General features: G+C 38.3%; 1 protein-coding gene across 1 annotated transcript in view; it reads right to left on the bottom strand.

The window, feature by feature from the left end:
• Window positions 1-26,481, bottom strand: part of NUP107 (nucleoporin 107) — a 31,937-nt gene extending 5,456 nt beyond the window's left edge. Inside the window, exons 1-21 of the mRNA XM_075080848.1 lie at window positions 26,161-26,481; window positions 25,281-25,366; window positions 23,450-23,539; window positions 19,368-19,483; window positions 17,275-17,410; window positions 16,643-16,746; window positions 14,658-14,785; window positions 14,282-14,330; window positions 13,004-13,075; window positions 12,437-12,525; window positions 11,458-11,536; window positions 10,423-10,536; window positions 8,103-8,193; window positions 6,879-6,955; window positions 6,288-6,347; window positions 4,729-4,874; window positions 4,573-4,621; window positions 3,381-3,450; window positions 2,814-2,932; window positions 1,126-1,164; window positions 608-758 (exon numbers count right to left, since the gene is read on the bottom strand). Coding sequence (XP_074936949.1) covers window positions 608-758; window positions 1,126-1,164; window positions 2,814-2,932; window positions 3,381-3,450; window positions 4,573-4,621; window positions 4,729-4,874; window positions 6,288-6,347; window positions 6,879-6,955; window positions 8,103-8,193; window positions 10,423-10,536; window positions 11,458-11,536; window positions 12,437-12,525; window positions 13,004-13,075; window positions 14,282-14,330; window positions 14,658-14,785; window positions 16,643-16,746; window positions 17,275-17,410; window positions 19,368-19,483; window positions 23,450-23,539; window positions 25,281-25,366; window positions 26,161-26,168 — 1,873 coding nt within the window. The 5' untranslated portion in view covers window positions 26,169-26,481. The remainder of the gene's footprint in view (window positions 1-607; window positions 759-1,125; window positions 1,165-2,813; window positions 2,933-3,380; window positions 3,451-4,572; window positions 4,622-4,728; window positions 4,875-6,287; window positions 6,348-6,878; window positions 6,956-8,102; window positions 8,194-10,422; window positions 10,537-11,457; window positions 11,537-12,436; window positions 12,526-13,003; window positions 13,076-14,281; window positions 14,331-14,657; window positions 14,786-16,642; window positions 16,747-17,274; window positions 17,411-19,367; window positions 19,484-23,449; window positions 23,540-25,280; window positions 25,367-26,160) is intronic.
• Between the last annotated feature and the right edge of the window lie 428 nt (window positions 26,482-26,909).

Genomic DNA, 26,909 nt, shown 5'->3' on the forward strand with positions numbered 1-26,909 from the left:
TTTAAAAGAAAATGACTAAAAAATGATTGAAGAAAAGTTAGACACTGAATTCTGCAGTAAATCTATTTCTTTGTGAATTCTGAGCGGCACAGAAGCATTGTCAAACAATGGATGGCGTGCTGCTTCACTGTAGTCCCTTTCAGGTTGATGTAGAGGCCTGGAAGGAAGCTTACAATTAATTCAAGCAACCCCTCACGGCTAAGAAAGGGCACTAGAGATAGGACAAAAAATGTAAGATACTCATAACCTTCCTAAACCCACAAGCAGGTGCGTTATTTTTATAATTAGTTTTCTGAAATAATACAATCATGTCAAGCTTCAGAGCACATATCTGAGACAGGCAGCTGGCATTTACTTCCTGCTGTGTTTGGACATAATCCAGAAGCAAAAGTGATATTTAGTTTAAGTCAGAAAAAGAACTGCAGTTCCAGGTTAGTAAAAAACCACATTATATCTACTTGAAGAAGTGAGCAGCAAATCAATTTAGTTTAATTAAAAAATGAAGAGACACGGGAAGGAAACAATACAATCTTCCTAGCTAGGTCTTGCATTAAAGACAAAATAACCCACGATATAAAATGGTAATTCTAATATCATCATATCTCACCTGCATCTTTTGCTAATTCAAGGCAGTGGTGGCGTTGATCACTTTCAGTAACATCTTCAAGAAATAAAGCATACTGAGCAACAGCTAGTTCTGGGGGCAAGTGGCTAACATAAAATGCTATTAAATCCGTGTGCTTCTCAGATATCATCCGCTACAGAACAAGAAGCAAATATTTAGAAAAACATTACTATATTCCTCCGTGTAAACACATAAGTGTGTTTACACCTGTGTAAAAACATGTTTTATATAAAAACATAAATGTGTAACAAATTTCTGATTATTTTGTTCTGATATAGGAAGATTCCACTTCTCAGCTTCTAAACAAGGATCAATAAAACTGTCTTTTATTTAAGCACGGCTGACAGAAACTCTGCATGTTAGGCAAGCTTCCATGGATCTGTTGAGAAGAGAACATTAACTGCGTCATAGCTTTTTCCATCCTGTAACCTTAAGTGTCCTTTTCTTCCTCCTTTGTGTCTAAATTACATCAGAGAAGCAAACTATTTTTGAAAGCTTACCTGAATGTAGGTCTTTAGGACTTCAACAGAAACTTCCTCCTTTTTGCAAACAAATACAAATTCAATTTAAAATCAGATAATGTGGAAAAAAAAACCCCACCACAACTTCACAGGCTACCACTATTACACAGACACAAGGTTATTTGCTTATCCCTGCTTCAGTAATCTACACATTCAAACAGGCTCAGCTGGAAGAGCTGTTTCTCTTGAGAGTGCTTAGAAAAATATGTCTTCTGATTCAAAGACTTCGTGTTCCAAGGATTTAGTTTTTCAGCAACTGGATAATATCGGTTTTGGTCTAACTGGAAAGTTACTTTTAAAATTGTTTTTCAAGTATTTCCATTTTACCATATTTTTAAATCAATAAATAAAATAACAGGCAAACAGATGACTATTGCAGTGTGCTATTGTATTATAGAAAATGCTAATGTTCCTGCGTACAGGGTATAAATATCACCTGGCTCACCTGTAACAGCCCATACTAAACAACCGAAGTATAGTCTGAGCACCTAAGACTGCTTTAGCTAAGACTCAAGTGTTTGTTACTGTGAAGAACTACCATTTTATGCGTAAATGAAATTACAGATCTTCATCTAAGCATATACGAATATGAATTGTGCTCAAAACATCAAATAAGGAACATCATAAAAGCTTGCACAACTAACTGCTTCTTCCCTCTGAGGTCTGCTGAGGGTTGCTTGAGTAATCTTCCAGTAAATTCACCTACTCCAAAGTTGTAGAGGCAGCAGTCAAGTTACTCACAATCCCACAATGGAATTTAGGTAGGAAATTGCACCTTTTTTGTCCCCTCTATTAAACATAGGCTAATGACTAATTCTACCACACTTTCGCTTAAAGACCTACTCTATCAAATTTTGAGTCTGGCTAAAAAAGTTGTATGTATACACACACACTCACAAGTTCCTCTTAATTAGCTAAATGTTAGCTGACTTCAAAAATAAATTTCAACAAAGGAACGAAGCAATAATTAGAGGCATAAAAAACCATAACAACTCAGAGCTGTATTTAAATCACCTAATGAAAACACACATTTGTCTTTTGCCAAAATAGGATACATTCAGAAACTTATTTGATACATAAGCACTTCTGAATTTTAGAAAAGTAGAAAAGGAAGGTTTCTAATTATTTGTGATTCTCTCAGAAAAGAGTAATTGCAGCTGTGTGACCTGTCTGCATATTTAGCATAAATAGGCTAGGTCGCTAGTAAGCTACACTTCGTATATATTTTGAGAAAATATGAAAATTTCAGCTAGTAACACTTACCTCAAGCAAAAACACTTCTGAGCTTACACCAATTGGTACAATTCCAACAACTGTGTACAAGATCAGGTTATATTCAAAGCATCATGGCTGCTATGAATAAACCTAATGAATAAACCTAATATTGAAGTTTGAGTCAGATCCTTCTCAATAAAGGGCTTACAAGTAGAATCCATCATCCTCAACAAATAATTTTCAAGCTGAACTGCAGGGGAGGAGGGTCCTCTTTTCTAATTTGACTGTTGCATTTTGGCTCTCAGATCAACAAATACACTAAGCATACAGCTCCTCATCAGCCTGGCAGTAATTTACCATCATAGTAAGTAGTTTATATATTTACACACAAACATTCCTACTTCAAAGACTAGCTATTGCTATGACAACAAACCAAATACGAGTGAACTTACCTTAGTCTGCAGACCCAGAGTGCGGAAAAACAGAATAAGATGTGTCATGAAACGAAGGAGGTGTCCTGGAAGCACACTTCTGTCTTTGGAAAGCCATCTGCTGAATTCTTCCATCAAACCTATAGCCACCAAGGGAATGTCGATATTAGCCATATCATGGGAAAAAAAAACCACCTAAGAAATATTCCAAAATTATGCATTTATTCAATAAATGTAATTTAGCCTCAAAAGCCCAACGAAACAGAACAGCAACAGTTTTGGGAAGATTCAGCTGTTTGGCTTAACCATCTGCTGTAAGTATTTTGTAATTTCTCAGAAAAAGTTACAGCAATAGTCTCACATATATTCTGACACATTTATGTGATTTCATGACTTCTTTGAGACTACCTTGTATGTGAAACTGCAGAAAGTCCCTACAGTTCTTGATTAAAGCAGCAGCCTAGCTTTTAAGTGGAGTATGCCTACTGTGTGCTTCTAAAATCCATTCACAATACAAATTTCTGGAAAGGTCACTAGAAATAATGTAGTCAGTTGACATTTAAAAAAATCACTTGGAGAAAAGCTCACCATCCACATCTCCCAGTATAATGAATTTCTGAATCACGTGATAGTGTTCTTGATTCTCCTCTATAACCCTCTAGGGAGAGAAAAAGAAAGTTCAAACTCAGAATAAAATCTTATAGCGTAATGTATAAAGAAAGCAAGCTTATAAATAAAGCAAAGGTTCCTTAGGGAAAAAAAAGCTTCCCTATTTCAAAGGGTATTCTGCATAAAGAGCAGGAGAAAAGGCACTTGCTATCTCAGGGTCAAGTTACAAGAATATTGACAAACTGAAAGAAAAAACCAGAATATAGATCTGTGGAGTTAATACTTTCATGGAAGAGATCCAAGGCTAAGGGCTTTTTGCTCTGAAGAGGAGAATAACGATGTTACAGAGAATAGATTCTACAAAGTCACAGAAGCAACAATGTGTATAAATCCTTAAAGAAAAAGCATGTGAAACTTACTTGAGGAGGAAGAGATTTTTTTTCATTAGAGGAATTAATGCATGAAATACAATTTAAATGCACCTGTAAAGTTGCTATATGGTGAAGATTGCACTAGAAAGGCAAAGGCAGCTGCGTGTATCTGTGGCTGACTGCATCAAGCTGTCTTTCAACATATCTTTGTCTTAGCAATATGATAAATGCTGTATGCCTATTCCATCAAATAAAAGTAAGTGTAGTTTCAATTTAATTTTTACAAAATTAACATACAAGTTATATATCCCATCTTAAATTAAATAAGTGTCCTGGGTGTTAAAAGTAACAAAGAAACAGTCTGTTTAAGCAAATATGCTTTTAAATTTTGAAAGGCCTGTTTTGAAATATGCACACAAACCTCCTATGAAGAAAACTGAAACCTCCTATAAAGAAAACAGCATGTAATCAATCTTTGCACATTTTATCAGTGTTAAATAGGTGTTTTACTCTGTCTGGTTTGTCTGTGTGATAACACTCAGCAGTCAGCTATTTTAGTGCACCCAGCTAGTTTGGCAGATAGGGGACAAGACAAAAGCTGTACCTTTTTCATCATTAAAAGGCAGCAGCATATAGAAAAATCTATCTGAATTGAGAAACTACACATTACAGAGGTAGAAAATGTACAATAAATCACTGGGCATATTTGAGGATTTTGTTAAGTAGTATAGTAAAAGTAGAACCTAGTGAATATTTGAAAATGGTAAACAGTGAGGTCAAACGCTGTAAATAGTATGTACCTTTTTGTCTGTTGCCTGAAGTTCTTCAAAAACTTTTTCTGAAGTCCAGCTTCAAAGTAGGAGAGAAAAGGCAAAAAAATGTTACCTTGAATATTCCAGACAGATCATACAGGATCCCTTGTTGAGTGTAGGAGCATAATTTTACTTAAAACTTACTTTGTTTCTAAATAATCTCTAGGGAGCTCTTCCATCTCCTCTGCAGTTATTACTGAGGTTCGTATTTCCTGCTCAACAAGAGTGTCCACCATAACCCTGAAATATGCCCAAACAGTATCTTCCCAGGTATCGCAAACTGGAAGAAGCTACATATTTAAAAAACAGAGCAAAAATTATTAAGAGATGGAAAACTATCAGAATCTGAACAGAGCAACTGTAATTTAGGATCAGGTTTCCGGGCACTAAAGTAGACTAACAACCTTTCCTTCATCAGAGCAGGATACAAAAAATCCTTTCACTGAATAATGCTCTAGTTCCTTGATTATTTTATATCAAAGGTAGTCAGTAGAAATCGTCCTATCCTCCTTCCAGAGGCAGCACCACTCTGACACCATTCCCCCTCTTGTGTACCACCTCAGAAAACCAATCCAGACGAAGACTATCCACTTCTCTGCCTGATGATTTTTCAGCACATTCACTTTGCCTTACTGGTCTATGTCATGATTACACAAGTCACAGTGCAGCAGTGAGCGGCAAAGGGTAGGAGGAAGGGAGTACCACCTGCTGTCGTGATGTAAAGACTTCTATACCCAGTTTTTCTCTGAATCTTTTGTTAGGCTCTTTCAGCAGTGAAAGCCTGGGACAAGCTCCAGAGGAAACACTGCATTTCATGGAATGATTCTTTCTTACAGTAATTTTAAAATTACTGAATTTTACTGAAATTACTGAAATTTAATTTCATTAAATGTCTCTCTACTCTGTCACAAGAAGGTAAGTATCTTCTGGTCTATAAGCCTGTATAATTTTACAAAGCCTTTTTTCCTGTAGAAGAACTAATTTCAAATTTCAATGAATAAAACCTGAAAAATTCTCTCTTCCCCCTCTTTTTATTTTCAGAATTATCTTTATTCCTACTACATCATAACAGGACTGGGGACACACACACACGGGAAATCAAGCTCCTCAAGTAGGAGCTTACCACTGATTAGTATAACAGCAAGGAAACTTTTATGATAGTCTGCAACGTTCCTCACTGTTCTTAAAATTAAACTAAAAAAACCCCAAACATTAAAAATCCCTAGTTAGGAGTGGGAGAGCACAAAAACATCCAGAGGATTAAAACTAATAAAAAGAGACAACTACTTAAAGATAAAAGTGAGCATTGTACAGAGTATAAAACATATTGATAATGAAATTCGGCTGCAGAATAATATTTGGATACACCAACTCATCTGTAAGAATACTGTGCACGAGCAGGAAAGTGACTATATAAGCTCTTAAATAATACTAAACTAGAAAAGAACTAAAAACGTTAGAACTGTTTGTACTGAAAGTCAGCAGGAATAATACTAAGAAGAGTCTACTGCATATTTAATTAAGTCACATCAATCCTAGAAAGAACATGTCTACTGAAGCAGCATGTTTGCTGTTGTCCTGTTTACTAGATCTTTAAAAGTACAATAACTGGTAATTGCAGTATTTCTGATGACATCACTGTCACATATGAGGTAGAGAATGCACAACTACCAAACACCACTTAACTAGGAGGCTTGATATACCTGTTTAAGGTTTCCACTCAGTGCCGCATAGATTGCTCTCTCATATCTGTTAAACTGCTCCTAAAATAGAGAGTAAAAAAAAAGCTGCATTTACAACTTTTAATTACAAAGCATATAAGTTTCCTAGTCACTTTACATTTTATTAGAGATTAATCCATTACAAAAACGTTCCATCTAACAGTTTCCAAGAAAAGCTGGAAAATCACAGGACATATCAGGAGCCAAAATAAGAATGGCAAGTGACTTCCCCTTCACTGGTATCCCCTTGTAACTTATCTGAAAAATTTATATTGACCTGTAAAGAAAGCAAAGTTTTTCCTATTCGATTAAGTCAAAGTTAGTGTCAGCAGTTTCGCCTTCAACCAAATAAAAAAAGTCAGACATTTCCTAAGCCTGAAAACTTGGTGCTGATTGGGTAGATGTCTCACTACAAGACACAAACACGTTATTTCAGAAGTTGTCTTAGAAATGTTAACTGCAAATCCTATAGGCAACAAACACCAAGGAGGTAGGCTTACTTAAAATCACGTTACAGAGTTCAGAAAAGTTCAAATTTATATATGAATATGAAGCAAATCAGCATTATCTTACCTCTTCAGCCATACGCCAACAACTTATTTTCCAAATACACCTGTACGGATTCCCTTGGACAGGCTCCAGCTCTTTTCCTACATGCAAAGGATAATGTGGGAGGGGGGAAGGAAAAGAAAAAGGTGCTATTAAAAAAAAGAGAAACCAGTAACAAGGTAAAGCCTATTTTCTGTTATTAACCAGATTTCATCCCCTTTGGAACTCTTCTCAAAGCATTTTGATGCTTCCAACTGGACTGCAAGGTGGCTTTTCTGGGAAGTTTGGTAAATGCGCGTCTTAAAGTTACAGTACTCTGAAAGCTTAGCTGCTATCTAGCTTTGAAGAAAATAATGTTTTTGACCATAACATATCTACGATGTTTACATCTGGAAAACACAAACTTAAAGAGAAAAGGAATTTTTGTATCTTAAGGAGTACAAACTTCTGAAAAAAAAAATCACTGCTTCAGTGCTGCTATTCTGCATGCAGCTGCTTGAGGGCATGCATCGTGGAATTAAAACGCATATAATAGCAGGCTAGGGAGGTACACTCAAAACAAGGCTAGGACACTGGTGAAGCATGCATATAAAAGTAACAGGCTATCAGGATTTGAAAAGTAGAAAAGCATTATGCCTTCCAGACAACATTTAGACACATTCTTAAATTCTTTGCTAAATCCTGCGATGTCCTGAACATAAAGAGAAGAAAGGTACCGTGTTATAAATAGGACTGTGTGCAAGGAACCCCAGAACCAAGGAGGAAGGTAATTTAAAAATTTTCAAATATTTCAAAAACATCTCTTTTTCCTGCACTTATATTTGGTGACCTCTACTCCTATTATACCTTTCTGAAGCTGGATATAGAGCCCAACTTTGAGTCGGCAAGCAACAAAATGTTTGCCAGGTGGCACAAGTCAGATGTTGAGAAAATACAGACTGAAATATTATATGGAGGTAGAGAAAATCTGTCCAGAACTCTGAGACACCTATTTCCTAGTGATTATGCTTGACTTTCAAAAAGAAAGTGACTTTAGCATGTTAAGTGGATTCAGCGAACTCATACCTTCAACTAAACCCATTTCATATTAGTTTTTACACATTCAACAGACGTGGTAAAATATTTTAGCTACAAAAAAGGCTTGTAAGATGAAAGAGTTACTTCTCTTTGCCACAGACAGATATTAAGAGAAAGCCCTCTGCCCTATTTTTACATCTGTCTCAAATGCACTTTGAAGTAGGTAGATACCTCCATTTATGTTAGGATCATGATACAATTTCCATCCTTCCAAAGTTGCAGCTCTCCAGGCCTGACCGCATCGCTTGCATAGGCGCTGTGCCTGAAAAAATAATGGATTTTCTCAGCAACAGGCTACAAGGTAGGAAAACTACTAGCTTCTCCTTTAAAAATTTGAACATCATTAAAACAGACAATTGTGTAGAGATTCTACTATGGAAAAAATAAGGACTTTAAACTCAAAACAACTGAAAGATTTCAAAGTAAATAAAATGGCATTGGTGGTTTTTTCACTAAACTTTTTAGTTTTCAGTATTTATAGCAATGTGAGAAATATGCTACAGTCTCATCTTCAGTAGTTTGAACAGCTGTTACGAATCCTTCTGATAAGTTTAAGGTGTTGTCTTGTCGCTTAGATGTATAATCCATCTCTTCACACAGTCATCTACTTTTCCAGTTGACTTAGCCCTCCAAACCCTTCATGAACTTTTAAAATAGCCATCCCACCTTTCCCATAATGATATTCAATAGTCTATGCACTAGCACAAACAGGTTAAATTCAAAGCTATTTTGAATAGCATGGAAAGTAGAACAGAAACTGTACAAAAAAAGAGGGCTTACAATTCTTCCAATCCTACAACCCTACAAAAAAAAAAAAAAAGCCAGCTAAAGATTATCTAAGTAGTCTGACTGGTACCGTTCCAAGGCTGACAAAACAGCAGGAACAGTGACCGCAATTGCAATATGCAGTCTTGGTTTGTTTAGCCAAATTCTGTTCTTTTCACACTGGATGGCTGCAGACATTCAGCCATTTTGGGGATGGTGACAAACAGTAAATTTAAAGAATAGACAAGCAAGTTGTTCTAGCTTACCTGCTGTGTAGTACCTATTGTATGGTAAATGAACAGAGGTTCCTTCTTAATTCAGAGTAAACTCAAAGTATTTTAACTTACTCTTTCAGTAGTGAATTACCCACTTCATGCTTATCAGACAGCAGGGACATCTTAGCAGCAACTGCAGAACAACTGATGCTGCAAATTTATATTCATATTGCCCTGCAGCAACATGCTCATGTGCCTGTACTATCAGAAAATGAATAGATGTGCACCACAGTGGAACAGAATACTAGCAAGTAACCATATTCCTAAGTCTAACGTCTTGGGCACAAGAATCTCAAGTCCCTTTCACCACCCCGCCCCATCAACATTACTCAAATGTCATCATATATATATACACACACACACACACACACAAATATATATATACACACATACATAGAGCCTTAGTATAAGGGAATCAGTTTCCAGCTGAGGCCTTTACAAAACACCACAACAGAGGTATTTACATGACTAAATCATGAAAGCCACTTCTCTACTGGGAATCATTATTCAGAATAGCTTTAGGACTGAAATGCCTGGATGTTACTCAGCTAAGGATTAATGCAATGTATACATATAATATATTCTCTCTCAGGTAGGGGAACAAGCAGACTTAAAGAGTGAAAGTTTATGGAGGATAATAATGTACTTTCTAGAATACACAGATAAAGTCTAGCAGTTTTCACCGCTGAAGACCTTGCCAAACAATAGAAGTAAGAAAATGAAAGGTAGAAAGCAAGAAAGTAACTTGTTTTAACTAATAAGAGTAACCACTGCAAATAACTACATTTTTTTCTGATGGCAGTACTAGCCTATGGAGCTTGTGCGCTGGTCCCCGGTTCTCAGTCCTGGGACACACCTCCAAATGTGCCACAGCAATGGTTTGTACAAGGTAAAAAAAAACAGCCCTGACTCTCTCCCTCAACTCCACTCGGATCATATACCCAAGAGAACGTTAGAGGAGCACAGAAAGTAAAGTTTGCTTAATTTAATGCTATTTCTAAGGAAAGCATACATCAAAACTTTCTCTCTAGTTAAAATTGCAAGTGCATTCCACTCTAATATAGCTAGAAGAAAGCCTGTATGATAATCCACTGATTATTAGATCTGCAATTAGGAAATTTGTTGAACATTCTGTGTGTTTGTCTGGCAGTATCTAGTACAAGCTACGACAGTAAAAAACTATTGTCAAACAACCAAAAAACCCAAAGATACAATGTTTTTTCTCTAACATCTATTCTATACCCAAAATAACTTAACCAAATGCAAGATTTTATTAAAATAATAATTTAGCAGTCCACCACTGTCAGTACTGACAATAAATTGGAAATTAAATCACTACAAGGCAAATTTAAACAGACACTTTAGTCTGCAGCTTTTCATTAGCTTTAATATAGATTTAAAATAAGCTAAACGAGTTAACCAAGAAGATACCATAACTTTCTGCAGCTTACTTCATCTGTCATTCCTGCTCTGATGAGAGTGAAGAGATACTTCAATAACCTTGCATCATCTTCTCGATCCAAGTCATCAAGTGGCAGTTTCTGCCTTATAGGAGCATCTGGATCCTACAAGGAAAAGAAAAGTCGCCATCCAATCCAACATGTCAGCACAACACTGTACAACCCACGTAATATCTGGCACGATACTTCCCTGTCCTTCCTCTCACATTTCTTCCGTTCCTCTTCTGTCACTGCTCCTATCAGAAGGAGCCATTGCAATTTCTTTATTTACTCCACCACTTTGCTATTTTGCCCCAAACTTCTCATCTTCCAGCTCTTCTTACCTTCAAATATCCTTTCCCCTACTGCCTCCCTACCTACCAGACCTTCTCCTCCTCCATCTTCTAACTGAGAGGCTTTTAACAGCCGTACTCGCTTCTGTTTAATCTAACAGATTTTCTCAAGCTAGTGAATACCTCAGATCACTCCCCTATTGAATTGATCTTCTACAACTGCTTTGCCGTCACTGAGACGGTTCATCACCTCCTTCTACTGGACAGTCCTTTCTTTCCTTGACTTCCCTCCTATTAGCTTTTACTATAGTAGCTCTCAAGGAATCTCATCAGGACTTGGTTTCATTGTACTAGTTACTGTACAAAGACAGCACACCCTTATCTGCAACCGTGTTTATAAGCTTTTCTGGTTAGGAACATGAGTTTGTTTCAGACATAAAAAATACTACTAAAGCCATTTACTTCACCAAATAGGCACCAGGTACTTGCGATGGGGGGTGGGGTGGGGGTGTGGAAGTGACTCCTGAAAGGAAGCAGGAGTCCACGATCCCAAAAGGGAACTCCAGAGGTCTCCTGCCTCACAATTTCTGTACTGATTTTCATCTTTTCCAACTTAAATGTTTTGCAATTTTTAGATAGTACAACTACTTTTGGATAGTACAACTGTCTAAAAATTGGTGGAAGGCTGTGAAAATAGCATATATGCTTTCTCTAACACATTTTGAAATCAAAACTTATTTTATGTAATACTTACCAACTCTGTTACCAGAGCTCGAGAACTTCCAATGTATGTACTTAACTGTCGCTGCTTTAGGATATGTAGTGTGTTTTCCCTGAAAACAGTGAAATGTTTTTGAGAAAAATGGATTTTTAGCAAACATATTTTAATGAGACACAAATATTGAAAAATATTTTTTTTTAGATAGAATATGGTTACAGGAGACACACTTGGTTTGGTGGGTTTACCAATGGACTGTGTTACTGTGGCAAAAATGCACAAGAAGTACAATATTAGAATCATTCACATATCTATGATTTCTTTCAAAAGCATCCATTTTTTCAATCATTCATGTATTTAACTATGAATTGATTTCTACCTGAGCAAAATTTCCCATTAGCATTCACTATAAAGTCAATCTAGGACAGAAATTCAACTTGGGATGAACACATGACTCCAAAAGCCATTCACAGGCCATTAAAAGCAGATTTCTTATAGAATCAAAGGTAGGCTTTGCTCTCTTCTGTCATAAACCCCATCACTGATAATAAAGATGACCATAATGGCTTCTGGTGAATGGTCAGTGACACAATGTGATGACAAGAACTTAAACAGGCAAACATTAAAGCCAGGCAAAGAAGTGACCACCTGAGAAACATGTAATAAAAATGGTTTTATCCAGTGTAAATAATAGGCTGATCAGCAGGTGACCATCTCTTATTGTGCCTTATTATGAAAAATCAAATCTGCACCCAGGTTAAGATTAAATTAAGTTGCTTTGATGGTTTTCCTTTGATCCCGGCCTCCCAAAAGCAGTAATGGACTTTTGAGAAGACAGACTTCAGTGGGTAGGTAGGAAATCCCAATTTTTACATCTAAGAATTTAAAGAAAAGAAGTGTATGAGCTGAACAACTTCTAAAAAACTACTTCTTTTTAAGAAAGACTCTGTGTCTGTGCCTGTGAATCTTACGCTTGATGGGAGCATGTATACCATCAAATAAAGTGTGAACTCACCAATATACAGTTTTTGCGTAAAATTCAATATTATCGGAGAAGTCCCCAATTTCATCCTTGGCAATGCTCTCTAGCCAATCTACCACCAGCTGGAATAAAATTAAATTGCATTTTTAAAGCAAACATATAACAAATAATAGTTTAATTGCCTTCCTCTCATCTATGGATCTGCTCATGATCTACACTGTAACCAAAGGCGTACACATCCTGAAGCCTATTCCACTTTTAAATATCCAGTACGAAGGCTATTTAGACACTTGATCTCTAGATGCTGCAGTTACTCCAGTGCTACTTAACAGTTTATTAATCACTATCAACAGTAATGGATGCTCCAAATGGGAATAGCTCTCAGCCTTCCATCCTCTCCAAGCTACCCTGAAAAATATTTATGATCTTCAGAAACCAGAGAGCATTGTTTTTAAGCATACAAAGAATAACACACTTCAGTGAAACTAAATAAATAAGTATTAGAACCAGCTTAATGAGGTGCATAAAGCATTAGTGTTATAAACATTTAAGTGTCTACAGATCTATTTCCACTCTCATCTTAAAAACTTTCCATCATACCTGGCTTTGTCGAACAAGTGAATCTTTCTGAAACAAGTTGTCTACACTCGTCTTTTCACTAGCAGTTAAAACCTATTAAAGAAAAAGCTGATTATTCATGGGAAAGAAAACTTGCCGCAAACACCAAACTGAACACCTACTAACTCATAAACTTTCTGCAAGTTCAGGTTGCTATCTACCCCCTACCTCTTTTTTAAAAATGGATGACATTATACATGTGTTTTATTTGGATTACTGTTTACATCCAGTTACACTAAAAACTGTAAAAATGAGATTCAGACTTCACAGATGTATGACCACAGAAAGATGCTACATAGTAGATCCATTGTTCCCACTGACTGCACTCATATTATCCTAAATTCCCTTTATTGCTCTATACATAAAAATGATGACGTTTTCCAAGACCATATGCACACTTAATATGAAAAAAGTGGGAAAAAAACCCCCAACCCCAAAAAACCAACCCCAGAACCCTGGTCCTTCTATTTGCTCTCCTGCATTAATTTATCTTTCATTAGACTTTCAACAACAACAAAAAAGTAACAGAACAGAAGATGCATTTTCCTAAAAAACAGGTAGAAGACGACTGTTTTTTGGCACAACAGTGTTTAATAGTTACAACTTAGCTGTGGGAATCCTAGAGGAAGCTATTTTATTACTGAGAAAAAAGCCACTGCGATCATAAATCTTACAAAGGCAGAGTCACTTTACTTATTGTTTTGTCTTCCTAAGCGTATTCTGGCAGCAAAGGCTGGAAGCACTATACTGACATAGTCAAGAAGACTAGAGCTGAAACCAGAATGCTAAACAATTTGAATTTCTCTTGAGACAAATTGGAATCAGGATTGCAAAGGCTAGACAGCTTGAGACCACATGTTCTTTTAGGCAAAGCAAAACTCTCTCTGACCTATGGGAACATTACTCCTACTGATGCAACCACTTTTTAAAGGAAATAAATAGTTATTTCTAGTGGATTTTCCAAGTATATGTGAAATACTTAAGGAAATAAAACATAAAGTGTAGTTTATAATATTTTTACACTAGCATTTTCTATTTAGAATTGAATATTTAAATTCACTTTCCACAATACATGAAATAATTTGCTATTTTTCTTCACAAAAATCAAATCAGTCCCATTTTTGTTTACATTCTTTCACCTTTGAATTTTGAGTGGCTGCAATATTCAGATTGTAAAAAATAAAATACAAGCATTTAGCTTGTATTTAGCTTATTTAGCTTATTATAATGCTTAAAAAAATCAAAAAAGCCCAAGCTTACTGTGATATCAAATGCCGTTTCATCTTCCAGTGCAGACTGTATTCTGTCTCTAGAAATAAAAGTGCAAAACCTTAATGATTGAAATAAAGCTGAGAAAATTTAGCAGAATACATATGTGAAAGCACTTAAAAATACCTTTACAAAAATGTTCTTTTAAAAAAATAGTGGAAGTTGCAAAAGTAATAAGAATAGGCCCATTTACAACTATCATTTCTGTAAATAGATAATAAAAAGACATATATATCAGCACCTAGCTCCATAAACAGATTATTAATAAGTACTTAATTGCTTCACTCCACATTTACAAACTCATTAAAAATATATCCAAGAAAATCAGCTCAGTGCAAAAACATAATGTGCTTTTCAAAGGAATTACCTATAAAGTGAGGACAACAGCCTCCAAGTTACCATCTCCTGCTTTAGAAGCCACAAGACACTGGCAGTTTTTGAAAACTTTTGCTGTCCAGGAGTTGCCCGATAAACTATTTTTCCGAGTATATTCACCTGGGGAAAATAAATTTATACATAGTTTATATTGCCCATCATTGTATTTCTTTTTCTAAGCCACTACAGCATTCTTTTAATTATCCTGAATGCTCTTAACAACCAAATTTGATTTCCATCTCTTCAAAATAGGTAGATGATACTCCACACCATAAACTCCCTTAATTAATAAAAATATTATCAGCACAGCCTAGATGGCATAAACCAAGAGAGTAGCTTTGTTTTGCAAGGCACTGTACAAACCCAGGATGAAAGCAGCTTATGTCAATCAAAAAGCACCAAAGACTGGGAGGGAGAGAAGGCAACCACAAGGCAGGGAACAAACCCGAAACCACCAAAACTCCCCAACTTTGTTTCCATATACATCAATACCCAACATAAAGTGACCCCTACTGGTATTTGTGACAGTATTTATCAGTGCCTGAAAGACACCCTTTCCTTTCTACCTCTGGTAAATGAGGAAACCCAAACTGTTGATTACCACATAATTTACAGTATCACCAAAATAAAGCTCTAATATCTTTTCCTTTATTTATCATAAAAAAACCTTAGACAATAAAGTCTTCTCCATTAGTAGCTAGCTCCAGAGCTCCTACTACCTCTAAGAATGGCCCCAAAGTCTTACATTTTAGGAGCACCCAATTTGTCAGGTATCAATATATTCACCAGTTTTCAAGTGGGAGGGGAGCAACAGATTTGGAGGACAGAATGAAGCGTATCACCACGATGCAAGAGAGAAGCATGATCTTCTGTTCCCTTCTAGTATCTCCCAGAAAACATGAAAAGAGTTCATGGCTGTGAGGAGCCACTGGACTGATCTCAGGGTACAGCTAAGAGGCAGCGTGAGAGCTCAGGGCTGTCCCTCCACCCCTGTCCCAAGCCCTGTCAGCAACATCCAAGCCAATCCTTGGAGCAACATCCTTTTGTAGGTCCTTGGCAACATACAATCAACCCCCCCACAATTCCAGGTGGCTTAAAACAACCATTCTGTGTTCCATGATCTTGTAGATGGTATCCATATTCTCAAAGAGGAGGAATGGAAAAGACCTTGGAAGTTCCACCATCTCACAAAATAAACAAGTTCATGTTTATTTTCTTTCTCTGATCTGTTTCCCACTTGGGGACACAACTGTGGAACATGCCTCATTAAAGATCTCAGTGTTCTCCAACTCAGCCCAACAACAAATATGCACAAAACAGGGCTAGCGGCCTTCTACCAAGAATGCATTTTCTTAACATAGACAAAGGTATGAAGTCTCTTAAAAAAAATTATCTGTCCACCTCCCCCTTTTGCGATCAATGCTTATTGACAAAAACATCAGAATTTCTTCCCTTCAAACTATCCATCCCTGCTGATCCCAAACTGTCAGTAAACAGCTAATCAAATAAAAGCCTGCGTGTAAAAGCAGAGACACCTTAAATCTAATGTTGAATTCTCTACTGCCAGCTTGTTAGCAATGTAGCAGAAAACTCTTAAAGCATCATAATACAATGGTTTTATTTATTTATACCTGAAAGAAACAAGTCCTTTTTAGTCCAGCTTATTATCATTAACAAAAAAAATCTATATATCTGCTCATGTTTATTGTCACTTGACACTTGCAGTGGAATGGCAGCCAGATGACATTTTTAGTATTTGGCAAGCTACACAATGGCTATTCCTGTGCCAAAGCAGTGTATGAGGAAAGAGATCCTATTCAACGCCAGCGTTCAGTGACTCGTAAGACTGCAACGAGCTGGAAGATTGAAATCATCTATGTAAAGCACTGTGACTTCTCAGCTTAAAGAAAAATAGCAATGCAACTTAGGGAAGGGACTGTAAAATAAAGTAAATAAAAACCCAAGCAAGCTACTTACCTGACTGTTACAAATACTTTCGTACTCATCCACAAGATCGAAAATGGTAGTTGATGTATGCTTCAGGAAGGAATGCAGAAAATCTGAGTACATGCTCATAGTAGCTAGAACAGATTTAAGAAGAAACAGCCATATTAGTCAGACACAACTTGGTAAAAAAAAACTCCCCACGCTACAAAAAATCCTTCTGATGACAAAACATCTTCTCTTTCATAAATCTAAATGAGGAAAATGATGATATGAACTATTTACAGCCCACAAAGTCAGAAGACATTATCAGCTAAGTAAGATACACAGAAGCTATGAGGTACAGCAAAAATTTCACAGTTATTTGACGTAAAACTTTCTCAGATTACATGTTTAACAACAAACTCATTTGCATATCTCCACAAAACTAACCCAGTTTGTGTCTTACATCACCAGAGCATCCCATATGTGCCACCAGGTTCCAGAGAAGACACAAAATCTCAAAACTCCAATAACTGGAAGAGATAACTTTTTGAACTTTTAAAACTCGACTGTTTTTGACAAAGAAATATATCAGCAAAATAATATAGAAAAAAAAATTTCTATTTATATCCCATAATTAAAAAAATGTAGTCAATTACTATGAAAACTTCAGATTGTCTCACCAGCTTCCCCAGGATCATCTTCACGCAACAGAACAGCGCTCATAGTGACATCTTCTGTCATATTGGATGTGTCTAGATTTACAAACATTCCCATCTGCTGAGGTGAGAGCGCCATTGTCCAGTTACTTTCATTCAACTAAAAGCATAAAAAGGACATAAGGAAAATAAATAGTGAGTCTCAGACTATCATAAGCCTAGCTCTGAGTTTTTTCATTCTATATAAATAGTATAAACAGGGCAATTCTAAAAATTAGTAGTGAAATAACTGCCTTTAGATAAGGTGCAAGCTATGCCTTTAACAAACAGCTCTGAAAAGATAGATTTTACTCTGGAAAAAGGAAATTATCAATGTTTTCTTCAGGAAATAACTGAAGGAAAAGCTAATCTAATAAGACCTACTTAAAAACACCGTGTATCACTTTTCATCTTAAAACCTATAAATCACTCTAAACATTCATATTCTATTATGCTAAATGTTTACTTAGTGTTTTGTCATTCAAAGTAAAAAATGACAGAATAACATTGACTAAGTTGTAAAGCAGCTGTGTAAAGTTAAGCAAAATAGTTAAAACTTGAATGAGAACCATTTACCGCAGTCTTTCAACCTGCTTGGTGAATTTCTCAAAAATGTTTGATCGGATGAAGCAATATGTGTCTAAAATAATAGCAAGTATCAGAATATTAAAGGGGGAGATAAAGACGTATGTATTCTTTTTCGTGGGTATTTCAGGGGAGGTATTTGATAACGTATCTGACATCAGAGCAGCAAAATGGCCAAAACAGAAGACAGACTGTATATATACTGCACTGCCAGGACAGCTCCCTGTAGCTGTTTCCATGACAGCAATTGCTTTCTCAGCAGCAATTAATGCTATACAAAGACCTAGAGATGTGACCCTGGATGATTCTTTTTCCAGACTCTTAAAAAAGAGTCCCACCCAAAAGTAGAAACAGGGAACCAGATGACATTGCTGCAGCAGTCTCTTAACCATATCCAAAAACTGTGGACATATACCTGTTGTTATTCTTTTTACGCCCCAGTTTCCACCCACAGTACTCCTCTTGCCTGATTTCTCTCTGCCATTACTGCCCTCTAGCCAACCAGGACAGAACGCTATAGCACTCCTATCGCAGAGTAAAAATAACAAGAAACTCAGTTCCAATAAAATCGTACCAGGTCTCTGTGAGAAATACAAAAAGGGTTGATGAGTGTTCTTATTTACCAGCAAGTAAATTTCCACAGCCATAATTTTAAGTCCTTTTTCCATCACTGTCCTGTGAAAGCCTCTGCCTAGTCCCAAGTTTCCCCTCTCTAATCTAAATCGGATTCAAGTCAGAGCACTAAATGCTAACCTAAAGTGTACTCCACTCACAAAACTCTAGTTACAGAATGACAAGAGGCTCTGAATCAGAGAAGTGCCACTCCTATGAGCTGTATACATGTTGATCAACTAGGCCCCAGGGACTGGTAATTTAAAGAAACAAATGGGCTGTAACAAATTATAGAAACCACCAGAAGGGAGAACAAATTAATATGCACATACAGAACAACATCTTAACTTGGTTTGAGTTAATTTAAAAATAAACAGAGACAAAATACTTCTGACGTCCTTACTGATAACTTTCCTAATCAGTGTTTTTCCAAAGACATTACAGTAGAAGATAATTAACGTTGTAAGAAGAGTTTGTTCTTTGAAATTCAAACTTGAACATCCAAGTGAAGCTTAATTCTGGAGAGTGATAAAACAAGAACATTCTGAAGGTTTAACTTACTGACAGAACAGTTGTCTTTGCTTGTTTACAAATTCCTCAAAGTCAAGATTTTTGTAGTTACAAGCTGATGTTATAAGGACTAGCTTAAACACATGGTAAATTTACTAAGTCTTTAAACCCTTCTATTACTCCTCACTGCATCATGTCAAAGAACGTGGCAGTAATAAATAACACTAGCATCAAGCAGTGATAGTAGTAATAGCAATCTTGTACCACCCACAGTTTGTCCTTGGTGCAAACAACACTGAAACGCTGTAACTTTGTAGTTTCTTACAAGTTTCACAGGAACAAAAGAGGAAAAGGTGCTCTAACCATCCTACCATTGACAGATTGCTGAAAAGTCCAGGAGTTGGTAGAATCAGGGGAGATTTTCCTCCTGTTCCCAGGATGGCAGATATATCTGACGGCTTCATGGAGCTTCGATTTAGTGCAGTAACTGAAAGAAAGAGAGCATCTTCTGAGAAGAAAAAGTATTTAAGGCCACTATGTTCTGTCAAGGAGCTCCAAAGGAAATCTTAAAACAGAGATTGAAGTAGTTATGAAATCCTGCTTGGTCACACAAGAAATAGTCAAACCAACCTGATGAAGAAGTAACTTGCTCCTGCCCATCATTTTCCTTCTATGAGAAGGGTCGTACCAAGCCCACAAATGCCAATTACAAAAGAAAAACACGTCTTGGGCCCATACCCACTTAGAAGTAAGGAGGTTAATAATCAAAAATGGAACTTAATAATCTACACATCTTGTTACGCTAGGGTTATACAAACACCCTGTAAACCAAGTCTGGAGCACACTCAGGCCTTAATTTTCCAAGTGGGGCCTGTATAAACATAAAGACAAAGTGTATCTATTGTCATTTCAGTTGTTCCTCAAGTACAGCAGTGTTCCAGATCAAAGTCTGAAGCCAGGTTGAAGGCGAGCGTATATATGCACCAAATGTGCGACATGTCTTCAGTTACTAAAGAGTTCATTGGTACATTCACATCATGAGCATCAATAGCAATAAACCTCTAGTCACTCCTTCTCAGAAATGGGTCTCTGAACCCTTAAAGCAAAAGGCAACAAGTGTGCTCTGCCAAGCACTACACCTGCTCCAGATATTCCTGCATATCAGTGCAGGGGCTAGTGTTCCCAGGAACACCTGACCCATGTTAAAAATGGAGACATGGCTTTGCAGGATGATAAATGCCCTATCCCATGGCAACAGGGTGCTCCGCCACAGCAGACCTTCATACAGCCCAAAGACCACAGAATTTGCACCAAGACAGTAGCTGCTTTGGTCCTCTTATTGACCACAAACAGCCTGGAAAGTCATCTAAAAACACTGGGTGCATCAACGCAGTGACAACTGAATCAGGAGCTGCATCAGCAGCTGCAAAGAGAGAATGACGCATAGTCCCAAAGTTTTGTTAGCAGATTTGGAGACAGAAGTGCCTGTAGAGCCCTCAGCAGCAGTTTCTGCTACCGAGATAGCTCAGTCAGCCTCAAGATCATTAACATTTCCCTTTGGACTTGAGTACTGCTGGAAACAGAGGCATCAAAGGTGCCTACAACAGCATATACAACCACAAAATAAAAAGCATGTCCAGGATCTCCATCAGACTCATCCTTAAGATTGCAAGACTGTCTTATCAGATGATTGACACCGTCAAATTATAAGGGGGCAAGGTCATTGCAAACAGGTACAGGGACCCTAGAAGGCTTCGTATCAATAGGTAGATTTGGTTTTCCATGCATCAGTTTCACACAGATCTAGAAAGTTCAAGAACCAAAGGTCTCTGTCCCAAGGTTTACGTCCTTGTATTAGCACATACCTTGAATCACCACAAATAAATTCTCCCTAAACTCTTGACATGTGAAAGTAAGCATACTGAAGATCAAAAAGACAAAACAATTTCCAATCTGTAGAACTAGGATTATGGCTACAAACATTAACAGTCTGACTCTGAAGTTGCAGATCAAAGCATTTAAATTGTTAATGGGTCACCATTCTCCTCTCCTGCATGGGACCAGAAAATAATCACTATAAATCCCCCTACCCATATGATATAATGTACTCCAGGGTTAGGAATTTACAGGGTAGCAAAAAAAATAATTACATTGAATAATCCTCAAATACAGTTCTAATACTCCCAAATCCACCATTAGGAGGAAATGACATCAAAGGAAGCAAAAAAACTTTTGTCCCCAGGAGAGGAGACAATGGATGCACTTCACAAGAACTCTTTAATTGTTCCATTGTAGGAGTGAGACTGTACAACAGGAACAGAAAGAGGAGTGAAAATGGCAACACCTTCTTTGTTGCAGAATTGTCAGGTGGTTTGAAAGAGAAGTAACTCTAGCCTATGCAGCAGAAGACACTTTTGACTGTTAGAAAACCTGTACAGGGCAGCAGCAAAGGTAAAACAGAAGAAAGCCAGGATACCGAGGAGAAATGCAGGGTTGTAATGAAGAAGTGCAGAAGTCTTTGGATTAAATAGTGCAGGAACATCAAATAGCAAAACTTTTTTAAGGACTACCTGCCCACTCATAATGGTGTCTGAAGAAAGTTTATCACAAATCATAGCCACGCAAGCCTGCAGAGAGAATCGTTATTCAGAAACCACGAAGTCTCCTTCTGAAGTCTGTTAAAAAATAGATGGTAGGCTTAGACTATATGCTGTCTAGTAATATGTCCTGATGTAAACCTCTATGATGACCAGTCATACAAATAAACAGAACTGCTCAACATTAAACCTTCTTGATCAGAGTATTTTGCATCTGACATCAAACCTCTATAGTTTCGGGGGGCAGCTGCTGTGCAAGCAAACTGTACGCTACCTTTTACTGAAATTCTGCACTGTTGAACTTTCTGAAAATAGATGAAACAGAAACTTCATTGCAAGCCGCTAGGTCAACATGCTAACTGAAATAAAGATCTTCACTGAAGACAGACAATGGTCAAGATGGTATACATATGTTATAATTTGAAGATAAAAGCAGGAAAAGAGCTACTTGATTTTGAAGTCTCTGACCATCACAGTGTGACACATAATGCCTCTCTCTTAAAACAACTAGCACATCACCCATCTGCAAGCAGTCCTGAAAGGAAGATGTGGAGCAGCAGAAGGTGCAACCACCCTCTTGGAGCTTGCTGGAAAACACACTGGCTAGATAATGACAGAAAAGAGGAATCCCTCATATAAATGCTTGAATGATGACAAAATAAAGACTACAGGGAGAGACTGTGACAGGGAAAAGGGAGGTAAGCCCTGGTGATGACATGGAAATGTGAGGAACAGGCATGTGTGTTTATTTGAGTCACAACTAGTGAGGGAAGCTCTAAGAGAATTACAGACCTTTCCACAACATGTTTAGTGTCAACACTAGGAACAACTTGCGGTTTTACTGCGAGAGCTGTCAATGCTGACTAAAGAGTAGCTCATGCTTGAGAAGGCGGCTGATGCTAACAGCATTTATCTTTGCTGCTGGCCACCAAAACAGAAGCCACTAGATATTACACTGAACAAGAACAGGCAGGGGCTACACGGAACTTGCCAGGAACCCTGAGAAATCATGAAGAATCAGTCTCTCTGGAGCTTGATATCTTCGCACCAGTGCCAGTTGGGGAATAACCTCCTAATAACGCTCCTAATACAGGTCAGCTGATGCAGAACTGACCTGTATCAGACAGGAGGGTTGAGATGGGGGCTGAGATTTCAGGGCAATCGGACCCTAGCCACCATGTGCAGTTCCACAGCCTTTCTGCGAGGGGTACTGTATTATTTCTTCCCCCACTAGTGGATAAGTGCATTTACTAGTGCAACCAATAAATACACCTAGTAGAAAGGTCTGCAACAGAATTTACCTGTCACAAAAACAAGGATGGAGAAATACCTGAAGAGACATTACATGACAGACAAACTTGAAGAATTAAGAGCTACTGCAAAACCAGAAGAAGGCTACAAAAAAGAAGGAAACACAACAAACTAGACTGGTGACTAGTAAGGCAAGAATCAGTTCCAATGTGGTACTTCAGAGAAACTGAAACGGTGCTGGACATACTCTTGTGCCAAGCAAACAAAACAAAGCTCAAACATCCTCTAAAAACTGAATGGCAAAAATCAACTGGCATTCAGCAATAGCATAAATATATAACATATGAGCATATATGTTGTTGATTGCTACTAGGTGGGTTTTTTTCCATATTTATAAATGTGTTTAACTTCAGAATCACACACTCACCAAGTAGTTGAGGTTGGAAGGAACCTCTGGAGACCATCTGCTCCAACCCCCCTGTGACCCTTCACTGGATCCACTAAATGCATCCATGTCTTTCTCCTTCTGAACTGTTATCAATTATGAAGTCTAAGCATATTATTCCTTTAACTAAATACTAAAGAAAGAAAGAAAGAAGCCTTACCTGGCTGGCGAAGGAATGAACTAGGAGTTCGGGACATGAGGTGGCCTTTGGGCGTCATGTTTCCGATAGTGTCATCCAGGGATGTAAGAACTGATTAATAAACAAGTTAAGAAACACTCTCCTAAACATGCTTTTGGCTCTATTCAATATCACTGTGAATACTTGGAAAGGAAAAAATACTCTACCATAGCTCAAATATTATGAAGACTACACATCTTGTCTTTCAGACTAAAGCAGAAAGTCCCATTCATAGGCCTGACTTAGGTCACAAAATGTTTCACTGTAAGCTTAAAGATGAAGGGCAAAAAGGGACACTGCAAAATAAAGTTCAGAAACCTGAGCACAACAGGTCTGGGACTCCTCATAACTGCTCAGATCGAAGGGACTACTTTTGCCCCATGAGGAGCTGCTTTATGCTACAGAAACCATAACAAGAAAATCTGAGACTGAATGCATTTAAAAAAACAAGTTCTCTCTCTCTCAGTTCCAGGATGCTGATGACTTTAACAAAAAAAGTCTCTGTTGCTCTGCTTTGCTTCTTCCTGTCAGCAACTAGCTTCAGTGCTCTAGGTATGGTTTACTAAGTAGCAGCTGTGTAAAAGTTTCAGTATTCCATGATATATCAGTGTCCAAGAACATCACAATTCTTATGAACAATGTGATCAGGGCCAGTATCTCACTAGTTTTATTCTGCTTGCAAAACCCAGGACAGGCAAGCGTACTGAATTCCTTTGCCATCATAGCCAGAAAAATACCATTACATTAGCTGCCAAATTACGTGATTTTTTTTTCTTATTGTAAATAAGTGGGGAAAAAATTTCTGTGGAAATTCAAATCTATGTCTGTGCACTCTTCTTGCTATTACTGTGGAAGGAAAGCTAAGATACACTAAATAACCACTATACTCTGATAACACAACACATGCAAAAGAGCACAAAACCATAAAATTATGATAGAATAGAGTTAAGAAAACTTCATTTTTCAAAAGCTCAGGGATTGAGTCAGCTGTGGCTCAACACAGTTCTCTGGGCTGACATCAACCTGAGTTCATAAGCCCATGAAAAGGTGTAGAACACCACGCTACACAGATGGATAGCACAAGTTTAGGAGATAGGCAGTGGAACAACCCCTGCCACCATATTTAACCCACAACCGAAACAATCTAAACATAGCCAAGAATTGACTATACAAGCATTTCGACAATCTCTTACTTCCCTTGAAGTCTAGTGAATAATCTTCTGAGCCATCACTACAACAGCTTTGACATGGTTTGAGACTACAATAGGGGAAAAAGGAGGGGAGAACATTCCATTCAGAGGAAATACTATTCTGTGAAAAGGCAAAGAACTGCATCTTTTGGCTTATCCCTAAGTTCTTCTGTGAAAGCCAAGTAATGTACCAGGTTGCTGAAAATGCAGTATTTTTCTAAATGAATCTCACCCAGATCTCCTAGTCACACTTTCAGTCAGTCATTAATATCCCTCCCTACTAGTTTTTAGATACTGCAAATAGAGTTTTGTTTTTGAACTCTTCTTCTTAATGCATGAAAACACCACACAGAAAATAAAACAGACTACAGAAAGGGAAAATATGAGGCAGTTCAACAGCAAAATTTTGACTGCAGAATATCTCATAAATCAGATAACAATTTCACATTATATTCATACATTCCTCACTTCAAATGGGAATAAAACAAAAAGAAACTTGATGTATATTTGAAAACTGTTCTCAACATGCTTAAAAAAAAACAGTGGTAAAAATACCCACAGCTTGTGAACACAGCAAGCAATGATTAAAGAGAAGATAAAAAGTCTTTACAGAAAAAGGATACTAGAAACTCTTTTCTGAGAGCTTTGCTTCCGTCCAGGTCTGGCTATCTCTGCATCATGGGGGGATGACACATCTCCAAAGCCATTTCTAGAGAACAGCAACACAGATACAAAGTGAGCAAGTGAACCCAAGCAGAATATGCAAGAGGATTTTTTTTTTTGTTGCTTCAAGTAACTCTGTGAGCAGGAGACTTAAACAAAGCGTAAGTCATCTCCAGTTCTAGTACTGATGTCCACTTTCCTCTACAGAACATCTAGTACTGCTCATCAGCTTGGGAAAATTAGTTTGTCTGAAAAATTGCACTTTGTTCCTCCTACACGACAGTTGTTTTGTTATTAAAAAAAAAAAGCTATTAATACATACAATAGTATAAAATTCGATTTTGAACTGAAACATTCAATGGAAAGAATTACATAATTTCACTTTGACTTTTTTATTCAGACACACAAAATCACCAGATTCAGAAAGTTCAGGTGTCTTGAAGAAAGGGGAAAAAATTGTTAATAATTCCTAAAAGGCAAAGGAGAAGCTACCGGTGGACTGTGAAGGCCACAGCTATGACTGCCTACACAGCACCCTGCAAAGGCCCGCCTCAAGGATTCCCGCCTCATGAACAACTCCTGTTTAATCTGTAAGTGTATTCCAGAAGAACTCAGAGCAGGTCAAAGCTCTCGGGTGACATAAAGGCCTTTAATGCCCCTCAGAAACCAGCCCGGCACGGGAGCGCACCGCTCCCCGCTCCTCCGCGGCCGCGCAGGGGGACGTGTCACACCACAGCACAGTCGCGGGGGGCCGCGCACCGACGGGACGGGACGGGACGGGACGGGACGGGACAGGACACCCCACCGGCCGCGGCTCGGCCCCCTCCCCACGCCTCCCACCTCTCCATGGCGGCCTCCGCCTCGTCGCAGGCCAGATCGAGCCTTCCCGCCTCCGCCAGCGCCGGCGCGCGGCCCGGAAGGAGACGGGAGAGCTTCCTCCCGCCGGAGGCGGGGCTGCCGCGCTGCGCCTGCGCCGCTCCGGGCACCGCGCACTGCCGGTAGCCCGGGAGGGGAGCGGGTCGCCGATCCCCGGCGTCAGCTCGGCCGCGGGGAGCGGCCGTGGTGGGCTGAGGGCAGCCGAGCCCCGTCAGGCGGCTGGGCCGAGCCAGGCCGTGGCGGTGAGGGGTAACGGCTCGGACCGCCCTCCTCTGTCCCAGCGGCGGCTGCTCGCCCGTCAGGACCCGGGGCGGCCAGGGGATGCCGGAATAAGCGACAAAGCTTCCAAAACAATCCCAAGCCAAACTAAACCAAACATAAAATAAAAAAGTAGTTTAACTGTTTGAAATTTTATTCAGGCTCTCTCATTCCACAGAGAGCAGCTAATCCAATGCTCAAGATATTACATGTTCAAGCTGAAGCAGCGTGCGTCCCGGCCTTTGCTTCAAGCAGATGAGGCTGTTCGCACCAGTTCACAAGCTTGTATTTATTTCTCTTACTTTCCCTGAGTGTAACTCAGGCAACAGGCACGCAGAAGCACAGCAGTAACCACCATGTGGGATCACTCAGCGCTTATCTCCCTCAAAGTTACAAAGCTGCCTCTCCTCTTTCTGCCCAAATTGGATTTTGCGCACCTTTTAATGACAGAAAAA

This window comes from Phalacrocorax aristotelis, chromosome 1, assembly GCF_949628215.1.
Source record: "Phalacrocorax aristotelis chromosome 1, bGulAri2.1, whole genome shotgun sequence".
NCBI lineage: Eukaryota > Metazoa > Chordata > Aves > Suliformes > Phalacrocoracidae > Phalacrocorax > Phalacrocorax aristotelis.